Here is a 26,781-nt window from a genome sequence, read left to right as displayed (position 1 = left end):
GGCCCCTGGGTGGCTCAGTTGGTAAGCGTCCGGCTCTTGATTTCAGCACAGGTCATGATCTCACGGTCCGTGAGTTCAAAGCCTGTGTTGGGCTCTGTGCTGATAACAAGGAGCCTGCTTGGGATTCTCTCTCTCCCTCTCTCTCCCTCTCTCCTCCCTGCCTGTGTTCTCTCTCTCTCTCTCTCTCTCTCTCTCAAAATAAATAGATAAACTTTAAAAAAAAGTTGAAATGGTGATTATCTCTTGGCAGGGGTTGAGAGGAGAAGGGGGTAGTGACACAGAAGGCAGGAGAAGGATTTCTGGCAAAGAGCCTGCTCTAGACCTGCCCATGGTTACATGTGTGTGATAAATCACTGAGCTGTTCATTTTGTTTCATGCACTTTTCTGTGTTAGATTTTATGATATAAAAGTTTACTAGTTCATGGGCATTCTTGAAATAAAAGGTTAAAATAATCTGAAATTTTGGGGGGCGCCTGGGTGGCTCAGTCGGTTGGGATTTCGACTTCGGCTCAGGTCGTGATCTCACAGTCTGTGGGTTCGAGCCCCGCATAGGGCTCTGTGCTGATGGCTCGGAGCCTGGAACCTGTATCGGATTCTGTGTCTCCCTCTCTCTCGGCCCTTCTCCTGCTCACACTCTGTCTCTCTCTCTCAAAAAAAATAAACAAATAAAATAAAATAAAATAATTAATTAAATAATTTGAAATGTTTATGTTCTACATATATTCGTTGTAGATACAGTGGTTACATGTCAGAAATTTCTATCCAGTAGACTGTATTTAACTATTCAGGACTGTAATAAATTGGACAACTAGACAAAGCAAGAAAACACAAAAACCACTGGAACTTAAAAAATCCCAGAGATGTTCTATCCAGAAGTTTCTTCCCTCAAGAACCATCCAGAGGTCGGCTGGGACTTCTCGATGAATGCTGGGCTCACTCTTCTCTCAGGGAAACAGCAAATCAAAGCTGAGCCTAGCAGAAGAAGTTTCCCAGGCACCAGAAAGTGGCTGGAGGCTGGGGGTCCGGATCACCGGGCAGTCTCACTGGCGGGGCCTCGGGCTCCCAGGGTGGCCTCTTCTGCCGGGTTCCAGGAGCTGTCCCGGCAGCGCTGTGGATGGAGCCTATTAAAAATACACGTACCAAAATGCAGGATGCCAAATATTGCCTGGGACGTATTTATATGTAAAAATTATGTTTATCTGAAATTCGAATTTAACTGGGCATCCTGCATTTGCCCTGGCAACCCTGTGTCCAGATGAGCCTCTTATCCCGGCTCACAGACAAGGAGTCCACAGCCACCCCGGGTCCCACTGCCTTGCTGGGTCCAACACCCTCCACTCTAGCAGTGCCTGGCATCCAGACCCCGGGTTCTTGTTCTGGCTCAGCTGGGCCTCCAACTATAATCCTGTAGTCCCATCGCTGCAATTTGGACGGTCCCACGGGCAGGGTCTGGTTCTACAGGCTCTACAAGGAGGGCATATGTTTACAAATAAGAATTCATTTTCCTGCAGGAACAGTATAATCAAGTTCCCAAGCCAGCCAGTAACAATCTGGTTCTCCCTCCACACTTTTTTTTTTTTTTTTAGAGAGAGTGCTTGCAAGTGGGGGAGAGGGGCAGAAGGAGAGGGAGAGAGAGAATCCCAGGCAGACTCTATGCCCAGCACAGAGCCTGACGTAGGGCTTGATCCCACCGTGGTGAGATCATGACCTCAGCCAAGAGTTGGATGCTCAACCCAGCCTCCCAGGAGCCCCCCCCCCCCATATCAATCTGTTTTAGCCCATAATATACCCGTGTGGACACAGGCTCAACAACACAAATTCAATCAATCCCGTTGTACGTAGCTCAAATAAATACATTTGCAAGCCTGTGTGTGGCCTTCTGCCAGTCGTTTGGGGACAGGACAACAAGGGATTGGGTTGTCCCATACTCCTGGTGTTTGCTACGCCGTGTAATTAGAGGACCGTAATTTTGTGACTTTTTCTTTACGGAAACCTACGTGCTAGGTTCAAATTCAGAGTCTCGGGGTGGCTGCTGGTCCCCCAGCCAGAGGAGCTCCAGCAGTTGGAATCGTGTGCGCACGTTCACGCACCGGTGTGCTTAGCGCGCACTGAGTGTGCCCGCACGCAAACTGTGTAGGTGTGTGTGCAGGCAAGTGTGTGCCTACATGTGTATGTGTGTGCGTGTGGGTGAGCGTAGGGCATGGCGGGTCAGTAGCAGCTTCCCTGAAGAGTGAAAACCGATATTGACCAGAGGACACGAATCCCAAGTTACCGACACAGAATTCAAGAGCAGACACCTTCCTCTACAACGTTCCCGTAAGCACACACTTTCACACATATGTGCGAGTGCACGCACTCCTGAGGCTCTGTAACTACCTAGATCTTTTGAACTGGGAGCCGGAGAGCAGCTCTCCTGGCTAGCTGTTTGTGGGTGGGCAGGGGTGGGGGGGTCAGAGAGGACGGACGCCGCAGCCCTGGGGGACAGGGAAGGGGGAAGGAGCCTGGCTGGTTTTGTGGACTCCCTGCCTCCTGTCCCTGTGCCGGTGGAAGGCAGGTCCGCAACAAAACAATCAGTGGAAACCCGCATGAATGCCCCTAACCGAGACTGCAAACTGCATCCGGGGCCCTTCTGTTGTGGCCGGAGGCACACGGTGGGCCTGGGATGACCCGGTCCGGGGTTCCAGTCCCTGCTCCCACCCTGACTGTGGTGAGGCCTTCTCAGGGAGCCTCGGGTTTCCGGATCAAAAAACCACACGGTGGCTACAATACCCGTTTCATAAAGGTAGGATATGAGTAAAAGAGGTTTAAAGTACCCAAAAGCCTTAACGCAGGGCCCGGCACGAGATCTGTTGTTAAAAATGATGTTATTCACCAAAAACCACGGTGACGGTGCGCTTTGCAGCAAAAATGCGTTCACAAAGTAAAAAGAACAATCCAGTCTTGGAACCGCAAATCCTTGCAACGTCAGAAAATGCTGGAAAAGGACCATCTCTTCGTCCCTTTTGTGCCAGAAGAGCGCCGGATTTATACCGGTCCCCGCTCCCGGCGCTCCCGGCGGTGGCTGAGTCTCCAAGGCGGGGCTCTTCCACCGCCTGGTGGACACGCGGGGATGGCAGGTGAGCCGCGGGTCCCGCAGCCACCTGAGGTCGGCTCACCAGCCTCCTCTACTGGCTGAACGGCAGGTCTGCGCAGTTGTTCACACCCCTGTCAGGAGGGCAGAGGAACCCGCGTTCACTTATTTGTTACCGATCGGGGGGCTTTTTCAAGGGCGGCTTTTTCAAGGGCCGTCACCCACCGGTCGTGCGCCTTGGAGGGTTGGGAGTGACAGGCAGGCACGAACTTGGTCAGACCTGGTATAACGTTGAATCCAGTGGGCTCGTTGGAACAGTCCCCTTTGGGTCTGACTTGGTCTTTTAGGATGCCGACAGCCTTTTCGGGTCCGTCCTAATCCCGAATCCCGTCTAGGATGCTGCTGGGGTAGGGGCGGGGCGCACGTGACCTCCTGGGCTGGTGGGCGGGGCTCGCGGCCACTGGCCGTCACCCCTGTGCACTCCAGGGACCCGGGATTTCCCTGGCAGTCCGGGGGGGTGGGCGGGTGCCCTGCCTGGCAGTCCCCCCACTTCCTACCCACCCCAGCCAGGCTGTGGCCACCACGTCGCTGTGGGGCAGCTCAGCCCGGAACAAGCTCCTCCCAGGACAGGGTAGGATCCAGGCTTTACCCTCGGGGTCCCCTAGACACAAGGCCTCCTGGCTCTGCCCAGGAACCAGGGAGTGGGCTTCTGTGCTTCCTCCAACCACCCCCCTCCCTCCCCCCTCTCCTGCCTCTCTGGCCTCCCGTCTTGACCTCCTGACAAGAGGGGGCTTCTCATCCACACAAGGGGAGAAACACCACAGTTCAGTCTGGCCCTTGGAGGCGTAAGGAAGGAGGGTTCTAATCTTGGAAGGTTCTAACTTTGGAAGGTTAAAAATGGTCAAAGGGATCTTCTTAAAGTCTTTTCTCCCCTCCACAATGCCTAGATTCCAAGCCTTTTCTCTTGCCGCAAAATCCCTATTTTGAACCTCAGAAATGAGCCATCAACTTTTGTTCTCTTAGCGGCCCGCCCTCCCCCTTCTCCCTCCTCTCTCCTCCCCCCTCCTCCCCTCTCCCCCACCCTCCTCCAGCTGATAAAAGGCCAGAAAAGCAGCTGCCTGCCAGCTTCCCCCCACACCCACTTCCTCCCCACCCCCGCAGGGGCCACGCATCCTGGCCTCCCGCGCTGGTGGGTGTGTCCCATCACTGAGTGGCTGACAACGGCATGTGAATGGAATGTGGCCCTCTTGCAAGCCTGTCTCGGGCAGAGCCAAGATGGAAGGAGCCTGGGTCCCTGAATGACGGTGTGGACGTCCCCCACCCATCAGGAACACCCCTGTGGCCGTCACATGAGCCCCACCTAAGCGTCTGTCGGGCAAAGCCCCTGAGACGTTGAGGTTTGTCAGTCGCAGCTGTGAGCTTTCTGCTAATGGGAGAGCGGGTCATTTGGGTGTAAATGCAAGCTAGCAAAACACGGTGGTGTTTTTCCAAACCATTACTCCCATTTAGAGGGGAAAGAAAAGGTACAGCCAGTTGTCCACGGCTGGTATGCAGGTGACTCTCCAAGGACCCGTCTCTGAGCTCCAGACCCCCTACCTCCAGCGGCTTGGATGCCTCCCACTCATTCTGTCTCAAGGCCGACCCGCGACTCTCACCCCACCCACCAACCTGCAGTTGGTCCAGATGTTTGAGCCGGAAACTTCTCGGCACCTCCCTCCCGCCTTCCCGCACTCCCTACCCTCAGTCTATCAGTCTGCCCGCTGCGTTTACTTCCCAAGTGCCCAACCAACCCACACCTCGGTCCCTCTGCCGTCAACCTCATCGTCTCCCACCTGGACCATTCTAGAACCTCCCACCTGGTCTCCGGGTCCCCTCTGACCCACTTTCCAATCCGAGCTCTATGATCTTCGCAAATTTTGAGCACGGTTGAGGCCATCCACTTCCCTGCATCAAACACTTCTAAGCTTCTCCTTGTTCTTAAAATATGACGGCAGCCCACGGGGCCCGCAGGCTGGGCCCAGCCTGCCTCTCCAGCCCCCATCAACCCTGGCCTCTGCGTTCCAGCCCCGCCGGTTCCTTCAGTCACCATGCCCTCTCCTGTCACAAGAGCTCAGCACCGGCTGACCCCTCTGCCTGGAACACGCTGCCCTCTTTACTCGGCTTTAACGTGCGTCCCAAGTGTCACTCGCCCTCAAGGAAGACCCGAGCCTCCCAATGAGGTCAAATTCTCCCTGTTAAAAACTTTCATAGGGCCACATGCTTCCCCTTATAGTATTTTCTGTGGTTATAATTTCACTACAGGCTGTGTAATTATTTGCTCTATCATTATTTGACTCAGACTGCCTCGCTTCTACCCCAGGCCCTTTGCACCTGCTCTTTCCTCTGCCTGGCATGACCTTCTCCCCAGATGCCAGCATTAATATCCCCTTTGCCTCCTCCTGGTCTCCCCTCAAATGTCACTTTCTAGGTAAGGACTCATGAACAACCTTATATAAAACCCCAGCGCTATCAATAATAGCCAAATTATGGAAAGAACCCAAATGTTCATCAGCTGGTGAGTGGATAAAGAAGATGTGGTATAAAGGAGCACCTAGGTGGCTTATTCGGTTAAGCGTCTGACTTCGGCTCAGGTCATGATCTCATGGTTTGTGAGTTCGGGCCCTGCATCAGGTTCTGTGCTGAGAGCTCAGAGCCTGGAACCTGCTTCGGATTCTGGGTCCCCCTCTCTCGCTGCCCCTCCCTTGCTCATGATCTGTCTCTCTTTGCCTCTCAAAAATAAACGTTAAAATTTTTTAAAAAATAAGATGATATATATGTATACACACACACACACACACACACACACACACACACACACATATATAGTGGAATACTACTCGGCGATGAAAAAAAGAAATGTTGCCACTTGCAACAATGTGGATGGAACTGGAGGGTATCATGCGAAGCAAAAAAAGTGAGTCACAGAAAGATATCATATATTTTCACTCACATGTGGAATTTCAGAAACTTAACGGAAGACCATGGAGGAAAGGAAAGGGCGGGGGGCGGGGGGAGACAGTTACAAACAGAGAGGGAGGCAAACCGTAAGAGACTCTTTAATACAGAGAACAAACTGAGGGTTGATGGGGGGGCGGGGTTTGGGGGGGGGCCGGGAAAATGGGTGAAGAGCACCGAGGAGGGTACTTGCTGGGATGAGCACTGGGTGTTGTATATCAGCAGTGAACCAGGAGAGTCTACTCCCGAAGCCAAGAGCACACTGTATACCCTGCATGTTAGCTAACTTGGCGGCCAATTATATTTAAAACTTAAAAGAAGACCGCATCAGGGCCCCCTCCCAGCCCCACAGTCCCCGGCTCCTTCCCTGGGGAGCTACCATTTTCTGGCACATCACGGACGTGTGATATTGGTCTTGACTAATGTGGCTCTCCGTGTCCACGATGTTGCGCCACAGGGGCAGGAACTTTGGTCTGTTTTGGCCATCGCTATGACCCCAGTCCCTAGAACCGCGACGCAGAGAAGGCCCTGGTACAAGTTAAGGGCATAGGGGAATGCAGTACAGAAGTTGCAGGCGGGACCGACTTACCCGTTCTGTGCAGTGGGCACAGCGCCTGGAGCACCCGGTGGTTTCAAGGATCAGCCAACATGAGTGTGTGTTCTATAAAATAATCATGAATAACAGTAATAATAAGAAAAAGAAGCCCTCGTGGGCCTAGGAAGAGATTGCAGTGCATCGTGTTGACATCTCCGTCTTCCGCCAACCCGTTCCTAAACTGAGATCGTCCTCTCCCGCGTGGAGGGCCCGGGGCTTTCCCGGCGGCGGCGGGAGGGGTGCGGGCCGAGGCGGGGCGGTGCCGCTTTAAGGACGCGCTGCGGGTACCGGGGCCGCGGGCGGCGCGGGATGCAGGGTGACGTCACGGCCCCGCCCCGCGGGGTGATGCTGCAGCCGCAGCGGCGGGCCGGGGGCTGCCGGGCGGGGACCCGAGCTGCGCGCGGGCCAGGCGGGAGCCCGGCCTCGGAAGGGGATGCCTCCTGTCTCGAGCCGCAGGTACCCCCATTTCCTCCCGCGCCCCCCCCCCCCCCGCACAGCTGCCGGGCTTTGCGCCGGAGCGACGCGGCGTAGGCCACCCCCTCCCCCCACCCCGACCCCCGGGTGGTCACAGTGCCACGACTGGGGCTGGAGGTTGGCACGGAGACCTTTGTTCTTCCTCGGTGCCTAATTGATTGACCTGTAAAGGGAGCCCCGGCCTCGCCCCCGCCCTGGGTGCGGAACCCTCGGCCCAGAGGAGGGCGGCCGCTGGGTGACAGGATTGATTCCACCCTGGCACACGCTGGGATCTGCCCCAGGCTTGCGCGGTGCCTATTGGTGCCGGAGGCCTGATCCCGGGTCACCTGGGCAGGTGTCATCAGCTTCCGGTTTGCCTCCCGCCTGAGGCTGAACCCTCCTGCTGGCAGGGGGTGATGGGAGGACCTCTGTCAGCATCCCAGGATTGAGTTTATGATGAGTTTACGGCCCAGGGTTTCTGCTTTCTTGCCACGGTTGAAACAGGAGGCTTACAGCAATTCAGTTCATTCCAACCTCATCAATAAACTTCTCGGGTTATTTCTGGGGGTACCATAATGTTTATGTTTTTCAGCTTTTATGGGGAAGGAGAATCAGGTGCTAATGAAACCCAAGTTCGGCGTGCACCTGACCAGGGGTTTCTGGATCAGTTGGTTGTCAGGGAGGGGCCGAATTCCAGAGAGCAAAAGTGAGGAATGGCCGCAATTCAGTAACCAGCTCGTTAAATACACCCCCTGGGTCCACGCAGCCCTTTGCTGGCCTGGGGATGGTTCCTTCAAGTATTAACTTTGAGAACTGGCGGAAGGGAGAGCGGGGAAGGGATGTGGCCCCGTGTGACCCCAGGCGGGAAACCTGTGTCAGATAAAGAAGAGGAGAAAGAAATGAGGAAATCATTTGGCTCATAGTAGGGTAACTTTCAGCATTCAAATGACATGGGCATTGTTTATGTTTCTGAATCATTTGCCACTTAATCTTCCCATTCCACAGTTTGAGGGATTCATTACTTGAAACATCCTTTGTATTCTAGAAGCACAGTGGGCCCAGTATATAACTTTTGTGGGTCCAGGGAGAGGATATAGATATAGATATAGACATAGACATATAGATATAAGTATAGACATATAGATTTTTTTTGGACTGAATGCTCATATAATGTGATCGAGATGGCAAGATTGGTAAATATTGATATTCATGTATCAAAATTCTATTTCATTATTTTAAATTTCACTTTCATTTCTTAGAACATTCAAAAATTAATTTTAAACATTCTTCTTAGAATGAACTTTCATGGACAGCGTTTAGTAAATGTAGTTTTGAAATGAAAATAGTAACGTTGGCCCCCAAATTTGAAAATCGGGGAAGACTTTTTCAAGTCCAGGTTTCATTTCTGGTTTAGATGCCGGGGGGTGGGCGGTAAGGCAGGGGTGTTAGGGTCTCCCTTGCACTAGGACAGGCTGCAGGCTGTGTTTTAAAGCTGGGGGTGGCGGGCAGGTGATGGTGAAGTGGTCACCGCACAGGCAGAGACATGGGTTATCCACAGAGTTCATGCTAAGAAAGGTTGAACAGTCTCCGCTTTTCAAAAATATGCTTCTGCTATATGCGGTTTGAATCTGAAATTCTTCCAGGGTGGCCCATGGTTCTTCATTCCAAAATGAAAGGCAAGGCTTCTAATGCCCGTGCACTTAAGTTCGCTCTATGGGGGTAACATGCTTATAGGAAAGAGCGATGGCGGAACGGCAGAGAGGGAGTTAGTCACTGCCGTGGATGTGGGGCTATGACCGGGCGGGTGGGGTCAGGTCAAGCTCCCCACACACTTGTGCCAAAGGTCTTCCTTCTGACTTTCAAAGAGATGGTCTGATTAAGTGGTGTTCCAACGGGCGCTTGGTTTCTGTGGTTTTAATGAGAGAGTGACGCTCCGGAGAATGCTAACAGCCACCTGGGTTTTTAAAGGCAAGACTGGCCAAAGGACAGAGTTTTCTGGAATATTTACTATGTCCAAGGGCCTGAGCTAGAATAGGAAGAGCACAATCAAGAAGTTTAGCTTTAAAAACAAAAAAAAGCTTGACTTAATTGTCGTAAGTGGATCATGTTTTTAATGAAGTATTACCTGCCTACATGGTTCTTAGGTATATCTGCTTTTGTTTTGGACATAGCGTGGGATTTTTCTGAGGCCATAAGATAAGCCACAGAGGCAAGAGGAGACTGGGTCTCTGGGTATATCCGTCCCCGTCATCCCGGTGTGAAATCCATCGCTTAGCAGGGCCACAAGGCCCTGCATCGTCAGCTGATCCCTTCCCAGTGGCCTCATCCCCCACCATGCCGACATGGTGCCCAACTGTTGCACACACACCTCCTTTACCCAGGTGGTTCCCACTGCTTAGAACTCCTTCCCTCCACTTCCCACCCAACTCAGGGGCAGGAGCTTTGTCTTTCTTTTGTCTCTCTGATCTCAGTGTCTTGGTACTTAGTACCCAGCCAAATGGGAAGATGGGTAGGTTGGTGAATGAATGGATGGGTAGAAGGGTGGATGAGTAGATGAGTGGGGGATGGGTAGGGGTGGATAGATGCATGCATGGATGGACGCTTGGAAGGATGGATGCATGCATGGATGGACGCATGGATGGATGGATGCATGGACGGATGGATGCATGCATGGATGGATGGATGGATCAGAGTGGATGTTTGGAAGGGTGGATGCATGCATGCATGCATGTTGGAAAGGTGGGTGCGTGGATTAGAAAGAAGACCATGGGGTGGATGTGTGGTGTGCATGTGGATGGTTGGGTGGATAAGTAGGTGGGTGGATGGGTTGGTGGGTTAACACGGTGCTCTGGATCCTGCCAGGGTGTCTCTAAAGAAAATCACTTCCGCTGTTCGTGTCTTCTGAACAGAAGGAAGATAATCCCTGAGCAGGTGGGGTAGGGGGTGGAGTCTAGGATACAACTCTGGAGTGATGAGGCATTTTGAAGAGCTTCATAAGGAAGTTATGGATTAGTGACGGTGTGATGGAAGGCGGTGAGTTAACGTCAGAAATAAGGGCCTCATTTTTAAAGCTTAAGAGCAATTTTGAAAGGGGTGCCTGGGTGGCTCAGTCAAGCGTCCGACTCTTGATTTTGGCTCAGGTCATGATCTCATTGTTGGTGAGATCGAATCCTGTGTCAGGCTCTGTGATGACAGCCCAGAGTCTGTTTTGGATCCTCCGTCCCTCTCTCTGTGCCCCTCCCTTGCTCATTCTCTCTCTCTCTCTCTCTCTCAAATGAATAAAAACATTTTTTAAAAAGTAATTTTGAAAAAAAAAAAGCTTATAATATTTATCTTGGTAAATAACAAGTGTCCTTGGCAGGAAGTTGGTCAATGTTGGGGGGTGTTGTCTTGAGTTTGGGACCTGCTTCTCAGGAAGGACTTCAAAGGAAATGTAGGCAGTTGCTTTTCTGCGAGGCAGATGGGGTGAGCTGTCCCAGAGGCCGGGCGTAATCCTAGAAGGTGCCCTCTTGTGTTTTTATCTGCCTCTTTCCCTCCGACTTTGGTAGCCTTCCTCTCCCTAGGCTTAGTAAAATTGACGTTGGCCAAAATGCACAGGTCATCATACTGGAATCCATTCTTTCAACATCTAGATTAATCCCAAAGCAGTGAAGGACAATCTAGATTAATCCCAAAGCAGTGAAGGACAATCTAGATTAATCCCAAAGCAGTGAAGGACAGTTGCATGACCAGGAACAGGTCTCTGCGTGGCAGATTGCTACTAACCCCAGAGAGCGGGAAGAAGGCTGCACCCTTGCTAACTTCCTACCTGGGGCTTGGGCGTTGTGAAGATTGCTCCAAAAAATGATTTGAGGATGGGTGGGGGCGGCGGGGGTGGGGATCCATTTCTCACCCCCCTGCTTCTTTTTGTTCCTCACTTTTTTTTTTTTTTTTTTTTGTAAATTGTATTCCTATTCAGGGCGTTTGGTTTATTTCTTTAAAGAGAGCATTTTCAAACACGCTAAAAGTCTCCGTTCTCCTGACTTGACTACAAATTCACTCATCCATTGGTGCTGTAAGGAGAGGCCTTGAATTAAATTCATGCATCTGCTTTTAGGCAAGGGCCCCAGCCTCCTGGGAAGAGTAGACGTAAGCGTTAGGCAAGGTGACCACTGCGACTTTCCATCTCACTAAGGAAGGACTGTCCCCTGACCGTGCACTCAGGGTGTGTGTTGGTGGGTCATGCCCCGAGCCTGTCCCTGCCGCGGGGCTCCCCTGGGACCTGCAGGGAAAAGCAAAAATAGTTCCCAGAATGGGCTGCAGGTCCTAAAATAGCCTGGCTGCTTCCACTCCTCCTCGTGGAGCCAAGGGGGCGGGGTCGGTCCCCTTGAACTTCAGCGCAGGGACCTGAGGGCTGGGGTCCTCCCTCTGGGCAGGGGGACAGCGTCAGCTTTGGTCTCCTGAGCAGGAGCTGCACTGAGTCAAAACTGAGGCCCGGTGACATCACCCGCAAGCAGTAGGCTCTACTTTGGGGGGCACAGCGTTTGACTCTAAGGGTTCTGCACCGTGAACTCATCCGTTCTCAAATGAGAAGGACGAGCAGGTGCCAGCTTGGTGGGGGGGGGGGGGCGGTGGTGGGAGGGTTCCACCTGGAAAAAATCAACTCTCGTGGTGGAGGCCCTGGTGAGTCACCGTCGCCCCCAAACGGGCTTTCCCCGCAGGCACTCGCACCGGCCCCCCCTACGATGATCCCCCCGGCGAGCGGCACCCCTCCGGGAGAGGCTCTGCTCCCCTCTTTGGCTCCTCAGGACTTCTGGAGGTCTCAGATCTCCGGCTACACGGGGTCCGTGACCCGGCACATCAGCCACCGAGCCAACAACTTCAAACGACACCCCAAGAGGAGGAAGTACATTCGTCCCTCCCCGCCCCCGCCCCCCAACACCCCATGTCCCATCGAGCTGGTGGACTTTGGGGACCTGCACCCTCAGAGGTCCTTCCGGGAGCTGCTTTTCAATGGCTGTATTCTCTTCGGCATCGAGTTCAGCTATGCCATGGAGACGGCATATGTGACCCCCGTGCTCCTACAGATGGGCTTGCCTGACCAGCTCTACAGTCTGGTGTGGTTCATCAGCCCCATCCTCGGTGAGCCCCAGCTCAGCCCCGATGGCGGATGGCCTCCGGAAACCTCTGGAAGCCTCCGGAAGCCCGAGTCGAAGCAGCTAGAGGGTCCCCAGGGGCCAAGGGAGGAACGAGAGTTAAGTTCCACTCGTTAGTTTGGGGCTGTGGGAGAACACAGGTATGGTCGTCGTCACACCCCATATTTTAAGGGACTCTGTCGAAACCAGACTACAGAACAGGAATTTCGCAGACCCCGAGGATTCCCACCATCTTACACGGAGCTGTCATTGGAGGATCCAAGAGATAAAGCTTCCTGTGGTTTGGGGCTGGGAGGTCCTGGAATTTCTTGGATTCCCAAGGAAGGTCATGGCTGCTTAGGGCCTTAGGGGGGGCCTGACTAGAAAATGTAGCGGGGGAAGCTGAGCTTTCCCAAGACTCTGTCTTTTGTTTTCCGAGCTTAGGGCTGTGTACTCCGAGTTTTACCGTCTGTTCTTTTGCTGCCCCGGGACGCAGGGGTGCAGGTGTTTGAGGGGTGTGATGAGTCTCCCTCACTGTCCAGCCCAGGGTGCCGTGGGGACCCCAGCAATGACCACTGGCCTGCTCTGTTTCAGGATTCCTACTGCAGCCACTGTTGGGTGCTTGGAGTGACCGATGTACCTCAAGGTTTGGAAGGAGACGCCCTTTCATTCTTGTCCTGGCTATAGGTCTGTCGTTTTGGAATTGAAATAAAGTGGAAAAAAAAAAAAAAAAGAAAGAAAAAGGAAAGGAAAGGAAAAAAGGCCCCAACTGCTTCCTCTTAGCAAAACCTAGACCATTGGTGACCGAAGCAGGGATATACAGATCATTTCTCCGGTGTGGGGGCAGGGCGTGCCCCTAGCCTGGCCCGAGGTCACTGTGAGAATACATCACTTTGATTTTGTTAAGAGTGAGTTAATAACGTGTATGTCGTTCCTGCTCTGCTTGACAAAATAAAAAACCCCGACCCAAGCCGGAAAAAAAAAAAAAAAAAAAATATATATATATATATATATATATATATATATATATATATGGTGAGTCTGCGGGTGACTTTTCCGATGGGCTCTGCTTGAAGTTTGATTACAGAGGAATTCTCCGGGGCCCTAAAGATGCTTGACTCGAGCCCCGGGCTGCTCCGCGTTTCCTCCGGTCACGTCGGTTCTCTGTCCGCAGGGGCGCTGCTGGGCCTCTCGCTCCTGCTCAATGGCAGGGACCTGGGCGCGGCGCTGGCCGACTCGGCTGACAACCACAAGTGGGGCCTCCTGCTCACGGTGTGCGGGGTCGTGCTGGTGGACTTCAGCGCGGACTCGGCAGACAACCCCAGCCACGCCTACATGATGGACGTGTGCGGCCCCGCCGACCAGGACCGCGGCCTCAACATCCACGCCCTCCTGGCGGGTAGGTGTCCACAGCGCGGGGGGACGGGGGGCTGAACTCGCACATACAGATGACCACTGAGGTGACTGACAATGTATGTCTCAGGGGCGCCTGGGGGCCCAGTGGGTTACGAGGCCGACTCTTGGTTTCGGCTCCGGTCACGATCTCACGGTTCGTGGGTTCGAACCTGCATCGGGCTCTATGCTGACAGCGCGGAGCCCGCTTGGAATTCTCTCCCTCCTTCTCTCTCTGGCCCTCCCCCACTCCCTCTCTCTCTCTCTCTCTCAAAAATAAAATAAAATATACTTAAAAAGAAGAAAATATATATCTCAGATGATATATTTTAGTAATAATATATAATGCTGATACATGCATATATGTGTATGAACTATAGATATAGCTATAAATGTGTGTGCATAACTGTGTATATAGCCTTATGTATACTTTATTCTCATCGTTCGAGTAGTTACGTTCTACAGAGTTGCCATGAACCCTGAATTAGCCAATACCGAGTCACTGCCCCAAGGAAAAGTACAGGGTTAGCTCCCTGTGAACCTCTGGTCACATTTTCATCAACCAATCAATACCTAAGCTTGTTTTATGTGTTTCTATTTAAAGACACCCCTGGAATGTATATCACAGATTCAGTGCCATTGAGCGCATGGCCGACAGCCCTGTAACACGTCCCTGAACAAAGCTCATCTCACACACTTCTTCATAAGACACATCACAGCTTTCTCGAACTTACCAACAAGAGACAGCAGTACATCAACGCTACACATGGGGGCCATTTTAAATGGTGATGTCTCACACACACACACACAAAACAGAGCAAAAAACCCTGCAAAATCATGGCACCATCCAGACTACAAAAAGGTCAGTTGTTCACACCTGAGGGTTGAAATAAGAAGGTGGAGTTTCACCTTGTTCAGCCTCAGCTGGGACTTTGATGGGTCCAGCCACTCAAAGTTGTTGCTTTGAGGGTTATCACCAATGGGCTCAGTGACGGGGCAGGTGAAAACTTCCAGAGAATTCACCGCAGAGCAGTGTGAGAATTCAGGGTGCTCTTTGGTTATCAAACTATCCCATACAAATCAGTACTCCCAGCTTTCTAAATATAAAACCTGTATCCTGTTACAACATAAAACGGACTAAGACAGTCCCATTTAAAATAGAGGTGGAAGGTGTTTGTCAACGTCAAGGGAAAGACGTGACAAGACGGGGTCGTGCGGGACCCGGACGGAGGGGCGGGAGGCCTCAATCGGCGTCCTCCTGTTTGTTGTGCGACACGGGGGCAGACGGCTCAGTCTGTCCGGGCCTCCGTCGCTTCTTCTAGAAAATGCCACTGCCGGACTCTATTCATACACCCGTGTGGCTGTGGGTCCAGGGAACTTCTGGAGGGGTCTCGGCAGGACCAGTGCGGGGTTTGGGCTTATCTCACTTCCGGTAATGTCCATCCGTGTCGTAGCGGGTGTCAGAATTTCCTTCCCGTTTCAGGCTGAATAACATCCCGTTGTGCGTACAGATCGTAGCTTGCTTATCCACTCACCCGTTGATGGACACAGGGGTAGCTTCCACGTTTCGGCTGCTGTGAATATTGCTGCCACGAACACGGGTGTGCAGATAACTCTCCAAGACCCTGCTTTCGATTCTTTGGGGTATGAACCCAGAAGTAAAATGACTGGATCTTACGGTATTTCTCTTTTAAGTTTCTTGAGGAACCTCCACACTGTGCCCCGTGGCAGCTGTATCATTTTGCCTCCTACCAGCAAAGCACAAAGGCTCCGATGTCACCACATCTCCCGGCCAGCACTTGTCATGTTCTGTTTTTTTTCTTTTTTTTTTTTTTTTTTCCTGATACGACCCATCCTGATGGGTGTAAAGTGGAATCTCGTGTTTTGATTGGCATTCCCCTAAATGCTCGTGAAGTTGAGCATCCTTCCATGTCTTATTGGCCATCTGTATGTCTTCTTTGGAGAAACAGACGTTAAATAGACATGTAAGTCCTTTGTCCAGTTTTTCAATAGTTCCTTCTCTGTGTTTCTTTTTTTTAAATTTCTTTTTAATGTTTATTTATTTTTCAGAGAGACAGACAGAACGCGACTGGGGGAGGCAGAATCAGAAGCAGGCTCCAGGCTCTGAGCTGTCAGCGCAGAGCCCGCTTCAGATCCTCTGTCCCTGTCTCTGTCTGCCCCTCCCCTGCTCTCTCTGAAAAATTAATAATTTTTTTTTTTTTTAAAAAGAGTTACTATTTAAAAGTGGCTGCTAGGGGCGCCTGGGTGGCTCAGTTGGTTGGGCGTCCGACTTCGGCTCAGGTCACGATCTCGCGGTCCGTGGGTTCGAGCCCCGCGTCGGGCTCTGTGCTGACAGCTCGGAGCCTGGAGCCTGTTTCGGATTCTGTGTCTCCCTCTCTCTCTGACCTTCCCTAATTCATGCTCTATCTCTCTCTGTCTCAAAAATGAATAAACGTTAAAAAATAAATAAATTAAAAGTAGAATTAAAAAAAAAAAAAAAGTGGCTGCTTGCCCCCAACGCGGAGGGCAGCCAGAGAGCCCACACGCTGCGGGGAAGCAGGTTCCTCTTCAGCAGCAGAAGTAAACAGACTCGCCTCCCAACCAGTAGACAGGCTCCAGATAACACACGAGACCCACAATGTAGTGGCGAAGGGGCCCGGGGGGGCGCTGGGACGTGGGGGGAGCTGGGGGGTAGGGGGAGCAGCACTTTCTGGAGGTGAGTATATGCCGTGCCGGGGGCCGGCTGCAACGCGGCATTGCCTGCATTTTAACGTTGTGCTGCACAAATCAGTTTGCCCTTTACCTGTTCCCGGAGGCCTTGGGATACAGCAAGCGGGAGCAGAGGAAAGGACCGGATTCCCGCAGCCCTGTTGTGTCCCGGTGGCCCGCTGACCCGGAGAGCTAGTCACCAGGGTGGCCGTCCTCGGTCACCATTGGGGGTGACTCTTAACGGTGGCCGTGTATGAGGATGCTGGCATCGGGCGAGCAAGACACAGGGTGGCCACGTGATCCCCCTCCCCCACCACACACACACACACACACACACACACACACGAGTAAGCAACTTGAGTAAGAACCATGGTCCTTATTCTTCCAGAATGATGGTCTGGAACCGCGACCGTTGAGGGCCTTCCCGGCCCCGGGGACCTAACCCCGCTTCTCTCCACAGGCCTCGGAGGAGGATTCGGGTACGTGGTCGGGGGCATCCACTGGGACAAAACCAGCTTCGGGAGAGCCCTGGGCGGGCAGCTGAGGGTCATTTACATCTTCACCGCGGTCACCCTGAGCGTCACCACCGTCCTTACACTGGTCAGCATCCCCGAGAGACCCCTGCGGCCCCCCGGCGAGCAGAAGGCCACCATGAAGAGCCCCAGCCTCCCCCTGCCGCCCTCCCCGCCCATGCTGTGCGAGGAGGGGGCCGGCGAGCCCCTCCCCTGCCACCCGGCCACCAGCCTGTACGCCAGCTTCTCCAGCCCCATCTCCCCGCTCAGCCCCCTGACGCCCAAGTACGGCAGCTTCACCAGCAGGGACGGCTCCCTGACCGGCATCAACGAGTTCGCCTCGTCCTTCGCCACCTCCAACATCGACAGCGTGCTCATCGACTGCTTCACGGGCGGCCACGACAACTACCTGGCCATCCCCGGCAGCGCCCCGCCACAGGCCATTAGCCTCAGCTTCCCCCGGGCCCCCGACGGCTTCTACCGCCAGGACCGCGGCCTCGGGGACAGGCGGGAGGTGGCGCTGGCCGCCGGCCCCGACGGGGACGTGCTGAGGGTGGGCTCCCTGGACGCCCCCAAACCGCGATCGGCCGGGATCCTGAAGAGACCCCAGACCCTGGCCATCCCGGATGCAGCCGGAGGAGGGGGCCCCGAAACCAGCCGGAGGAGGAACGTGACCTTCAGTCAGCAGGTAAAAGTCAGGGTGAGGGGGACCATGGGTCAGCGTGTGTTGTCACTGTGTGTTGTCCACCGCCCTCCCTCACCGCCCCCCAGCCCCCAGTCAGATGGAGAGGGATTGTCGCTCTGGAAAGACATCCGGAGCCCTCCCTGCTGGGGGGGATCAGAAGGTCTGCGGATCTAAATAGACAAGCCCCACGCGTCGGTGAAGAGACCGCCCCCCCCCCGACCCCACACGAGAGAGTTCAGGGTGTCTGTCACGGGCCCATCGATGGCTTAATACACGGGCCACCATTAAAGGGACACTCCTTTGAGATGCGGCCACGTTTGCCTGAAGGCCACCCGGGCCAGGACGAGGCTGTGGTGAGCCTGTTGCGAGCATCTGCATTTGCAGCCCCTCCTGCTCCCCCCACCCACCCACCCACCCCCCACCTTGGCGGCGCGAACCTGCTGCCCGCCAGTCTCCCGCAAAAGTGGACACCGAATGGAAAACCTGGCAGGCGTTTCCGGGCCCTCCCCGCGTCCCTCTCCCGGCGTCCGGCCTCCGCCGGCCGCCCCAGAAGCTCTCAGGACTCTGCATTCTAAAAGGCAGCGCGCGGCAGGGTCTGTGCAGGCCGAGAACCTTCCGGAAGGCTGTTTGCGTTGTCCTTAGTACACGTCGGATCGGCTGCAGGGCCACCTGCTGATAAGGCGGGATTTTAACCGCCGTCAGGCTCCGTTGTCTTGAGGAGGCTGCTTGAAATAACAGGAAGGTATTTCATCAGTTCCAGGACACATAATAGTTCCGCGGCCCGCCTGTGCCAAGGGTGAGTGAGAATGTCAGTAAGACCTCAGAGTTTTCTGGGCAGGAGCCCCGTACAACCGTGTTCAGCCCGCACGGGCGCGCGGGAGGCGGGCCGTCCTGAAGGCCGGGTGGCTGGGAAGCGTGGCCTGCTGACGTGTCCGCCTGACGGCAGGGCTGCGTGTCCCCGTGAAGTGCACCCACACGGGGCTGTCCCCTGGCCAGGCGGCCCCTCTGTGCGCCCGGGAGGACCGACGGACTCCCTGACTCAGGGGGAGGCGGACTGGAGACAGTGTCGAGGCGGCCGTTCCTTTTCTCTTCGTTGTTCAGTCCTCGAGTGCGCCTGTGGGTCTGGTCTGCTCTTCTCCGGGGCGCTAGGGCTTCGTCAGTCTTCGTGGGTCTCCATCGTCTCGTAAGGGCGACCGTCCTCTCGCCCCGAGGCAGGGTGCTGGGCAGGTGCGTGGCCTCCTTGAGGGGAGGTCTCGAGGCTACCCGTGGGCAGCACCGAGCACATCTCCAGGGTCCAGATCTGGGAAAGGTTTGAAGAACCCGAAGTCACCAGAGGGTCAGGACATCCCCTTACTGTCAGAAGAGAGAGATTTCTCTAATCGCTCAGGTCAAGGGCGTTCTCTTCGTTCATTGATGACATCAGAGCAATCGGTCAGACCTTTTGTCGATCCCCGACCAGCCTATGCTGTTTCAAAACAAAAAAATTCAAACCGCCTTCTAGATACAGCTCTTTAGTTATGGTTGAAAATCTCACTTGAATCCCTCCTATTTCTGTCCTCGGTGTAGTACAATTTGTGAGTCAGCTCTTCAAGGAGAGGAAGAATCCTGAGCTAAATATAAACACGCCCAGCCTCAAGCGGGCACGAGTGTGATGTGAGGGGTCTTCCTCCGGCAGAAACGGGTGGCAAGCTCGGTGGGCATGGCTGCCCGGGGGGCCGGTGCCATGGGCTGTTGGCCTCCTCGGCGTCCCCACTTGGAATGTCCGGGAGCTGACCGCAGCACGAGGTCCCGCCCGGAGCCGGGAGGGCGTCTCTTCCCGCCCCTTGCTGCTCGCACAACCGTTAGGTCACCCGGCTGGTGTCTACACCAGCGGCCCAGGCAGGGCGACCGTGGCGTTGACACCTTCTCGTCCCAGGAGGACTTCGCAAACCGGATGAGCGAGCACGTTTGCCGTTTGCCGGGGGAGCGGTGCTCCCGGGCCCCAGAGAGAAATCTAGACCACCCCCCACCCTGCCCCCCAAGGGCCAAGGTAACCGTGTCCGATCCCTGCACCTGCTCACTTGGCCTCCGTGTGGATAGAGAGTTTTAAACAGATTCCCCACTCACCGGGCAAGAAGTCTTCTACCCGCCACTGTTGCGGAAGAGAAGGGACTTCTGTACCGTCTGGATTTGAACTGACCCATATTTCTTGTATTTCAAGTGTGTTTCACGTCCGACGAGGTGTTCCCTCACGCTCAGTGGCATAGATCTCCCGCCCTGGGGCCAAGGTGGGGGCACGCCCGACACGGGGCTCTGTTCCCAGCTGCGCCACATCCCAGAAGAGATGACCTGACGTGGGCCCTGTCGTTCAGGGCGGTGCTCGGCGTTCGGCTGGCCCCGCCCGGGAAGGCGGACCTTCGCGGCCCCCCCCCCCCCCCCCCCCCCCCGCGCGCGTGTCGTCTCCGATTCACTTTCTCGTCCGTCGGGGCGACATCCGCGCCTCGGCGTGGCGGCCGCGACCTGCTGCTCCGTTGAGGAGGTTTGTGTGGCTTCCTCCACAGGTGGCAAATATTTTACTGAACGGCGTCAAGTACGAGAGCGAGCTGGCGGGCTCCAGCGAGCCGTCGGGGCAGCCTCTGTCCATGAGGCACCTGTGTGTCACCATCTGCAACATGCCCAAGGCGCTTCGCAATCTCTGCGTCAACCACTTCCTGGGTGAGCTCTTGGCAAACCTCCCGGTGCCTCCGTGTCCCCGCCTCGCTCTGTGGCGGGGACGCGGCCCTCTGGCCCGGGCCGCTCCCTCCCCCGCCGGCCTCCCAGAGCGCCGCGTCCCGGGCTGGGGGTCATCTCCCATGAGTTCAGGACTCCTGAGACGCCACCAAGGGCAGGACGTGGCGTGGGGCTGCCCGAGGGGGCTTTTCTCCAGGAAGGGCCAGGTGGCCCCGAATCGAGGCGCACCCCTTCCCCCGAGCAGGACGCGGGGTCTCCACGGAGCCCGGATTCTCGTTACCAAAAGCTCCTGGGACAATTCACAGTGAAGTGGTGCCGCTGGAGGGACTTGTGTCTTAAGCCCGTTTGAGCCTCACTGCTGTCCTGCTCTCAGAGCCGGGATGGACATGTGTGCCGACACTCACACGTGCCCGCCTGTGCCTGGCACCGGCCTTGAACCCACCGGCCTTGGCATTCCGATCGCCACGGAAAAAGCCCTGGCTCTCACCTCATTCCGTGTGGTACCTCCTTGCTGTAGGGCCGTTGAGCCTCTGAGGCTGATTAAGCATTTGAGATGCTCTAGGCTCTCAAACATCGTGGGCCATAAATCAGGATGACTTTCTAGAAGGCAATTTGGCATCAGGCAAGAATCTTTTTTTTTTTTAATGTTTGTTTATTTTTGAGAGAGAGAGAGAGAGACAGAACCCGAGTGGGGGAGGGGCAGAGAGAGAGGGAGACACAGAATCGGAAGCAGGCTCCAGGCTCCGAGCGGTCAGCACAGAGCCCGACGCGGGGCTCGAACCCGCAAACCGTGAGATCATGACCTGAACCGACGTCGGACGCTTCACCGACTGAGCCACCCAGGCGCCCCGGCAACAGCCAAGAATGTTGAGAATGCCCATAACCTTTATCCCAGTGGCCCAGTGGCTTGGTATTCTTTGCAAGAACATCCTCAGAAACTTTATCAAGAATGTATGTTCCAGGGGCACCTGGGTGACTCGGTTGGTTAAGCGTCTGACTCTTGATCTCGGCCCAGGTCTTGATCTCAGGGTTGTGGGTTGGAGCCCTGCGTTGGGCTCCGTGCTGGGCGTGAAGTCTCCTTAAGAAAAAAATAATCTATGTTCCAGGTATTAATTACAGCATGATTTATAATAGCCAGAAGCTGGGAAGCAGGGGCAGGGAGTGCGGGAAGTATAAACGAACAATGGGAGAGGAGAGGGCTTAAATGTATTAATGGCGTGTCCGCCTCGTGCAATATTTTGCTGCCATTAATATAGGGCTATTGAAGAATTTTAATAGCATAGGAAGTTGTGCATGATAATTATTGGGGTTCAAGAGGTCCAATAAATGCCATCCCCCCTTGTGCCACTGGAGATGAAACTGACGGGGCCCTCAGTCTCCTCGGCGATAGTGGGCCCGTATCGACATTTGCGCTTCCTGACGCATTTCTCAGTTAAATGCCCCCCTCGCATGCCTGTGGGTGCGGTTCCACAGGCATTTTCTTGTCTCCCTTGCGGAGAGGCGAGTGGGGAACAGGATGAGGCATTTAGAGGGAGTGAGGGACTCGCTTTCCTTGTGGCAATAATGTTTAGAGAAAGAACAGAATAGCATCTTTCAAGCAACAGAGCTGTGTTTTTTTAATAATTAAAAATTTTTTTAATGTTTATTTTTGAGAGAGAGACAGAGAGACAGAGTGTGAGCAGGGGAGGGGCAGAGAGAGAGGGAGACACAGAATCCCGAGCAGGTTCTAGGCTCCGAGCTGTCAGCACGGAGCCCGACGTGGGGCTCGATCCCATGAACCGCAAGCTCATGACCTGAGCCGAAGCCAGACGCTCAACCGACTGAGCCACCCGGGCGCCCCAGAGCTTGTGTTTTTATAAGGATGCGTATTTGCTTTCAAAAAGGCTAGAAGGGAACTTATAAAATCTTAACAGAGGTCAAGTGACCTCTGGGTGGCAAGGCTATAGGTAATTTCTTCTTTAAGTTTCCAAGCGACGAAGGTGCTGTGTTCCTTTGACGATCAGTAAAACCACCTGTTGGGGAAAGACGGGGCCACGCCAGCGTCCGGGCCGGTGGTCACGAGCCCCTCCCTCCTCCCAGGGTGGCTGTCGTTCGAGGGAATGCTGCTCTTCTACACGGACTTCATGGGTGAGGTGGTGTTTCAGGGAGACCCCAAAGCCCCGCACACGTCGGAACAATATCAGAAATACAACAGCGGCGTCACCATGGGCTGCTGGGGGATGTGCATTTACGCCTTCAGTGCCGCCTTCTACTCAGGTACCCGCCGCCCGGGGCGGGGGGAGAAGCAGGGTGGGGGGCCCCCCCATGGGAGTTATGGCTTTAGCGGGGTCGTACGCCGAGTGGAGGGAGGGTTGTGCCTTTGCAACCGCAGGCGTGGCTTCCGGGTGTGGGGGACACAGTCGTGGAACAGCCGTCGGGGGCGGCCGGGCGGCGGGGCAGGGCCCGGGTGTCCACCGAGACCCGAGGAAGCCAGCGGGCGGACAGGCCAGGCCCGCAAGCGAGGGCAGAGTGGGGGCCAGGCCCCAACATCGACGTCGCCCCCAGACGGGCGTGCTGTCTGCCGCCCCCACCCTTCCCACGTGGAGTCTCGGGGCGACCGGTCCAGAGGGAGGGGAGAGGCAGGAGAGAACGGAGGGCAGGTGGGGAGAGCCGAGGCCAGAGGCCGAGATGACCCTGAGGCTCGCGTTGGCGGGCACAGGGGACGTAGGAAGCCAGGTTGGGTCCCTGCAGGGTGCCGGGTACCATCCCAGCGGGGGGCCTGGGCAAATTCCATCCCCACGTGGGCCCACGTGTTCCGTCAAGGCCCAGATGGTGGGCGAGGTCAGCCTCGCGGCCACGTGGCCCCTGGGGAGCCCCTGTGGCTCGGAGCTGCCTCAGACGAGATGTTTCTGTCTCACCAGTGTTCATGGCCGAGATCCGGTAAAACTTCCTTTGTGCTCACGGGAATTGGAATTTCATATGATTTTTACGTGTCACAAAATATCTGTCTCCTTTCGATTGTTTTTAAAACCATTTGCAAATACAAAAACCATTCTTAGCTCCAGGCGGTGCCAGGCGGGCCGCCGGCCCGGCTTGTCCTCAGAATGGTTTTACTTCCCCGTCCCGCACCGCAGGCCCCTGTGGGGCTTCGGCCCAAGACCCCTGCCCCTGCAGCAGCGCTGGGGGGGGCTCGAGACCACCCTGTTGATACCCTGGGCCCCCCGTGCGGGCTTTCTGGCCTGGGGCAAGCTGCCTGCCAGCCGGAGGGCCAGCCGGGGGCAGGTGGCCCAGGGAAGCAGAGTCCCCGGGACCACCGGCCGGTGCCCCTGCTCACCCTCCTTTCTGGCCCGCAGCTATTCTCGAGAAGCTAGAAGAATACCTCAGCATCCGCACACTGTACTTCATTGCCTACCTGGCCTTTGGCCTGGGGACCGGGCTCGCCACCCTGTCCAGGAACCTGTACGTGGTCCTGTCGCTCTGCATAACCTACGGGATTTTATTTTCCACCCTGTGCACCCTGCCCTACTCGCTTCTGTGCGATTACTACCAGAACAAAAAGGTAAGTGCTTCCATTTTTCTGCTTCGGGTCCTGTAAAGGCTGGCCTGGGCCTGGCCTCCACACCCTCCCCACCCCCCAGCTTCTTGGAGAAACCCCCTGAACACCCCGAGAAATGAGCCTGAGAGCAGCTACACCATGAAAGCGAGGGGCCTGTTCACACGTTGAGAATGTCAAGTGGCCGGCAGCAGAGGGCACAGACCTGAGCGCATAGCCGCCCCGTTCGTGGCGGTACTTGGGCAGCGGGGAGGGAGGAAGGGGAGGCCCGCCCCTTTGCGTCCTCCAGTGTCAGGCTTCGGGGTCACCCGTTCGCCCAGGGCCTCAGGTGAGGCAAGCAGGGGCTTGCCTTGGACACACAAAACTCAGGGATCAAGGTCAATGATAGGAGAATGCAGTATTTCGAAAGACGGGAATTGGTGCCGAAACCCCGCACTGAACGCGGTAGCAGGACTTTAAGCAGAGACCGGGTAAGTCGCGGCACCGTGCCGAGCCACGGTGGAGTCTGAGGCAGAAGGATAAAGAAGGAAGCCGAACCCTGCCTTTGTATAAAATGTTGATGTTGTGTTCAGCATGGATTTTCCTTTAACAGCCTTACTGAGCTAGAACACACCGCACAATACAGTCCGCCCCTTTCAGGCATACCATGTACCCACGGAGCTGTGCGACTGTCACCACAATCGATTCAGAACATTTCCGTCGCCCCCGAGAGAAACCCCACACCCATTAGCCATCCCCCTTCCTTCCACCGCACACCCCCACCCCTGCCCCCGCGACCACGAGTTGACTTTGTGCCCCCTGTGCACTCGCCTGTCCGGGACGTTTCATGTAAACGAAATCACGTACACGGGGCCTCTGTGTCTGGCTTCTCTCACTCAGCATCAGGCTCTCAAGGTGCGTGGCCTGTCAGTGTGTCCGTCACTCCTTCTTATGGCCGACAATGCTCCCATCCAAGATTTTTTTGCGGTAACTTTGAGATCTTAAAATGCTGCATTAAAAGATCACCTTGACACCTGGGTTTCTTCGCACCCCCTTTTCATTCAGGGCCTCTGCCGCCTCCCCCAGGCCCGGCCCAGGAGGCATCCTGAGTTGTTGTAAGGAGTTTGGAGTCTCTGATGAACTCAGTGGGGGCCGGCTCTGAGCACAGTATTTTTTGTGAGAAGTCCAATCGGCCCAGAGACCCAGGCACTACAAGGGGCCAGACCCGGGGCCTCTGGGTGGTAGCCGCGGTGGCCCCTCCCAGCCCCTTCTCCGCCAGCAGCTGGACTCCCAGCTACGCGGACAGGCAGTGGCCCGTCTGCACTCTCCCCCAGGGCAGGGCTGAGGCTGTGAGGGCTGGAGAGTGAGCCCCGTGCACGACTCGAACATCCAGCCGGCACCTGCAGAGCCGCCACAGCCGGCGCCAACGGCACCCAAGGGACCAAGAGGGGAGGGAGACCCCCTGACTGGGAAGACAGATGGGCCAGCTGTCGGCACCAGGCTGCCCCACCAGGCGGCAAGGGACGCCCAGAGCCTCGGGCCGCCCTCGCGCTGCTCAAAGCCTTGGGACTCTGGCTCTAGGGTCTCCTAGATGCTCACAGTCCTGTCAGTCTCTGCTCCGTTGCAGGTTCGGGGCTAACCCGTGACCTCCCCACCACGGTGGCCTTGCCAACCGTGTGTAGCCACGGGGAGCCACAGTTTCCCCAGGACACACGAGGGTCCCCTCCACAGCCCCTCGAGGACACAGCCTTGCCTGGGGAGGGGGGCTTGGCAATATCCCAGAGGCAACCACGGCCGCGTCTGGAGGCGGGCCGGGCACGCTGGCCCTGCCACCCCCCCCCTCCCCCCGGCGGTGCACGCACAGCGGTCTGTGGGGGTGGCGTCATCTGCCCTCAGTGGGTGAGGGTGGCCTGTGCTGGGGGAGCAGCGGGGGGACCCACCCTGTCCCCTCTCACCGTCACCCTTGCAGACCCGCTCAAGGAGCGAGTTTCCCCGCGCCGGGGCGGGGGAGGGGGGGGCACGGGTGGGAGGCAGGGAGACGTGCCCACCGTGGAGGCCACGGGGCCTCCGAGCGCCGGGCCAAAGGACCAGGCACGGCGACCGTGAGAGGGTGTTTCCGAGCGTGGCGTAGGCATCGTGGCGGCCAGAGGTTGGGGAAGGGGGCCGGGCCGGGACGTGGAGCGCCCGTCTCTCCGGGGAGAGGCCGGGGAAGGCCAGGATCTCCAAGCCAGAGGGAGCCTCTGTGCCGCCCGGGCCTGTGGGAACACGGCCCTTCCACTCTTGTTAGTCACGGATTCTTTTCGTTGCCGTCATCTCTCTGAACACAAATATTATTAAACTCTTGGCTGAACTCCCTGCGCACGTCGGCGCTGGAAAATGTGAGCCCGCTGGGTCCCCTGGGCCTGCAGGAAACGTGGGGCTGAGGTCCCCTTGCTGTCCAGGTGTCCCGCTGACGTGTTTCTCCTTCTGGATCAGTTTGCAGGGTCCGGTGCGGACGGCACCAGGCGGGGCATGGGCGTGGACATCTCCCTGCTGAGCTGCCAGTACTTCCTGGCCCAGATCCTGGTGTCCCTGGTGCTGGGGCCGCTGACCTCGGCCGTGGGCAGCACCAACGGGGTCATGTATTTCTCTAGCCTGGTGTCCTTCCTGGGCTGCTTGTACTCCTCCCTGTTTGTCATTTACGAAATCCCTCCCAGCGACGCCACCGAGGAGGAGCACCGGCCCCTCCTGCTGAACGTCTGACACCCTCGAGCCCCCGGCTTTGGCCTCAAGCCTGCGCCTGGGGGTCTGGAGCAGTCCGGCCAGTGAGGAACCAAAAGGCCTTGGTGGACGGACGCGGGACAGGTTTCCTGCGGAATGTAAATATGTGACAAAACAATAAATGGCAGCAGGAACGCCTACAGTTTCTAGTTGTGGCTCTCCCAGGGGTGGAGAGGTCGCCCGGGGGAGGGGGGGGGGGACGGGCTACTCTCCATGGGGACTCTGGGGGAGGGAGCTGTGAGAGTCGCTCACGGACAGTAAAGGCGTAACTGGTTCT

At 55.9% G+C, this 26,781-nt stretch overlaps 1 protein-coding gene and 1 long non-coding RNA gene across 4 annotated transcripts; one reads left to right on the top strand and one right to left on the bottom strand.

The window, feature by feature from the left end:
- Nucleotides 1-684: 684 nt before the first annotated feature.
- On the bottom strand, nucleotides 685-6,985 carry LOC131505539 (uncharacterized). The gene is made up of 2 exons (XR_009258450.1): nucleotides 6,654-6,985; nucleotides 685-1,108 (listed from the first exon to the last, which is right to left on the bottom strand). It is a non-coding gene; the product is annotated as an uncharacterized LOC131505539 (long non-coding RNA).
- Nucleotides 6,982-26,642, top strand: SLC45A1 (solute carrier family 45 member 1). Of its 3 annotated transcripts, none has more exons than XM_058719221.1 (9): nucleotides 6,982-7,115; nucleotides 11,813-12,233; nucleotides 12,821-12,913; nucleotides 13,401-13,625; nucleotides 16,788-17,527; nucleotides 20,065-20,218; nucleotides 22,313-22,489; nucleotides 23,566-23,771; nucleotides 26,220-26,642. In XM_058719221.1, the coding sequence occupies exons 1-9, from the start codon at nucleotides 7,005-7,007 to the stop codon at nucleotides 26,484-26,486; spliced, it is 2,394 nt and encodes a 797-aa protein (XP_058575204.1). In that variant the 5' UTR covers nucleotides 6,982-7,004; the 3' UTR covers nucleotides 26,487-26,642. The 3 variants fall into 3 exon arrangements, with proteins under 3 accessions (XP_058575204.1, XP_058575205.1, XP_058575206.1); XM_058719222.1 differs by lacking the exon at nucleotides 26,220-26,642 and adding an exon at nucleotides 23,851-25,559; XM_058719223.1 differs by lacking the exon at nucleotides 26,220-26,642 and adding an exon at nucleotides 24,358-24,555.
- The last annotated feature ends 139 nt before the right edge of the window (nucleotides 26,643-26,781 follow it).

The sequence above is a fragment of the Neofelis nebulosa genome, chromosome 2 (genome assembly GCF_028018385.1).
Source record: "Neofelis nebulosa isolate mNeoNeb1 chromosome 2, mNeoNeb1.pri, whole genome shotgun sequence".
Lineage (NCBI taxonomy): Eukaryota > Metazoa > Chordata > Mammalia > Carnivora > Felidae > Neofelis > Neofelis nebulosa.
Note: the sequence above shows the minus strand (reverse complement) of the source record. Positions and strands in the feature narration are given on the sequence as shown.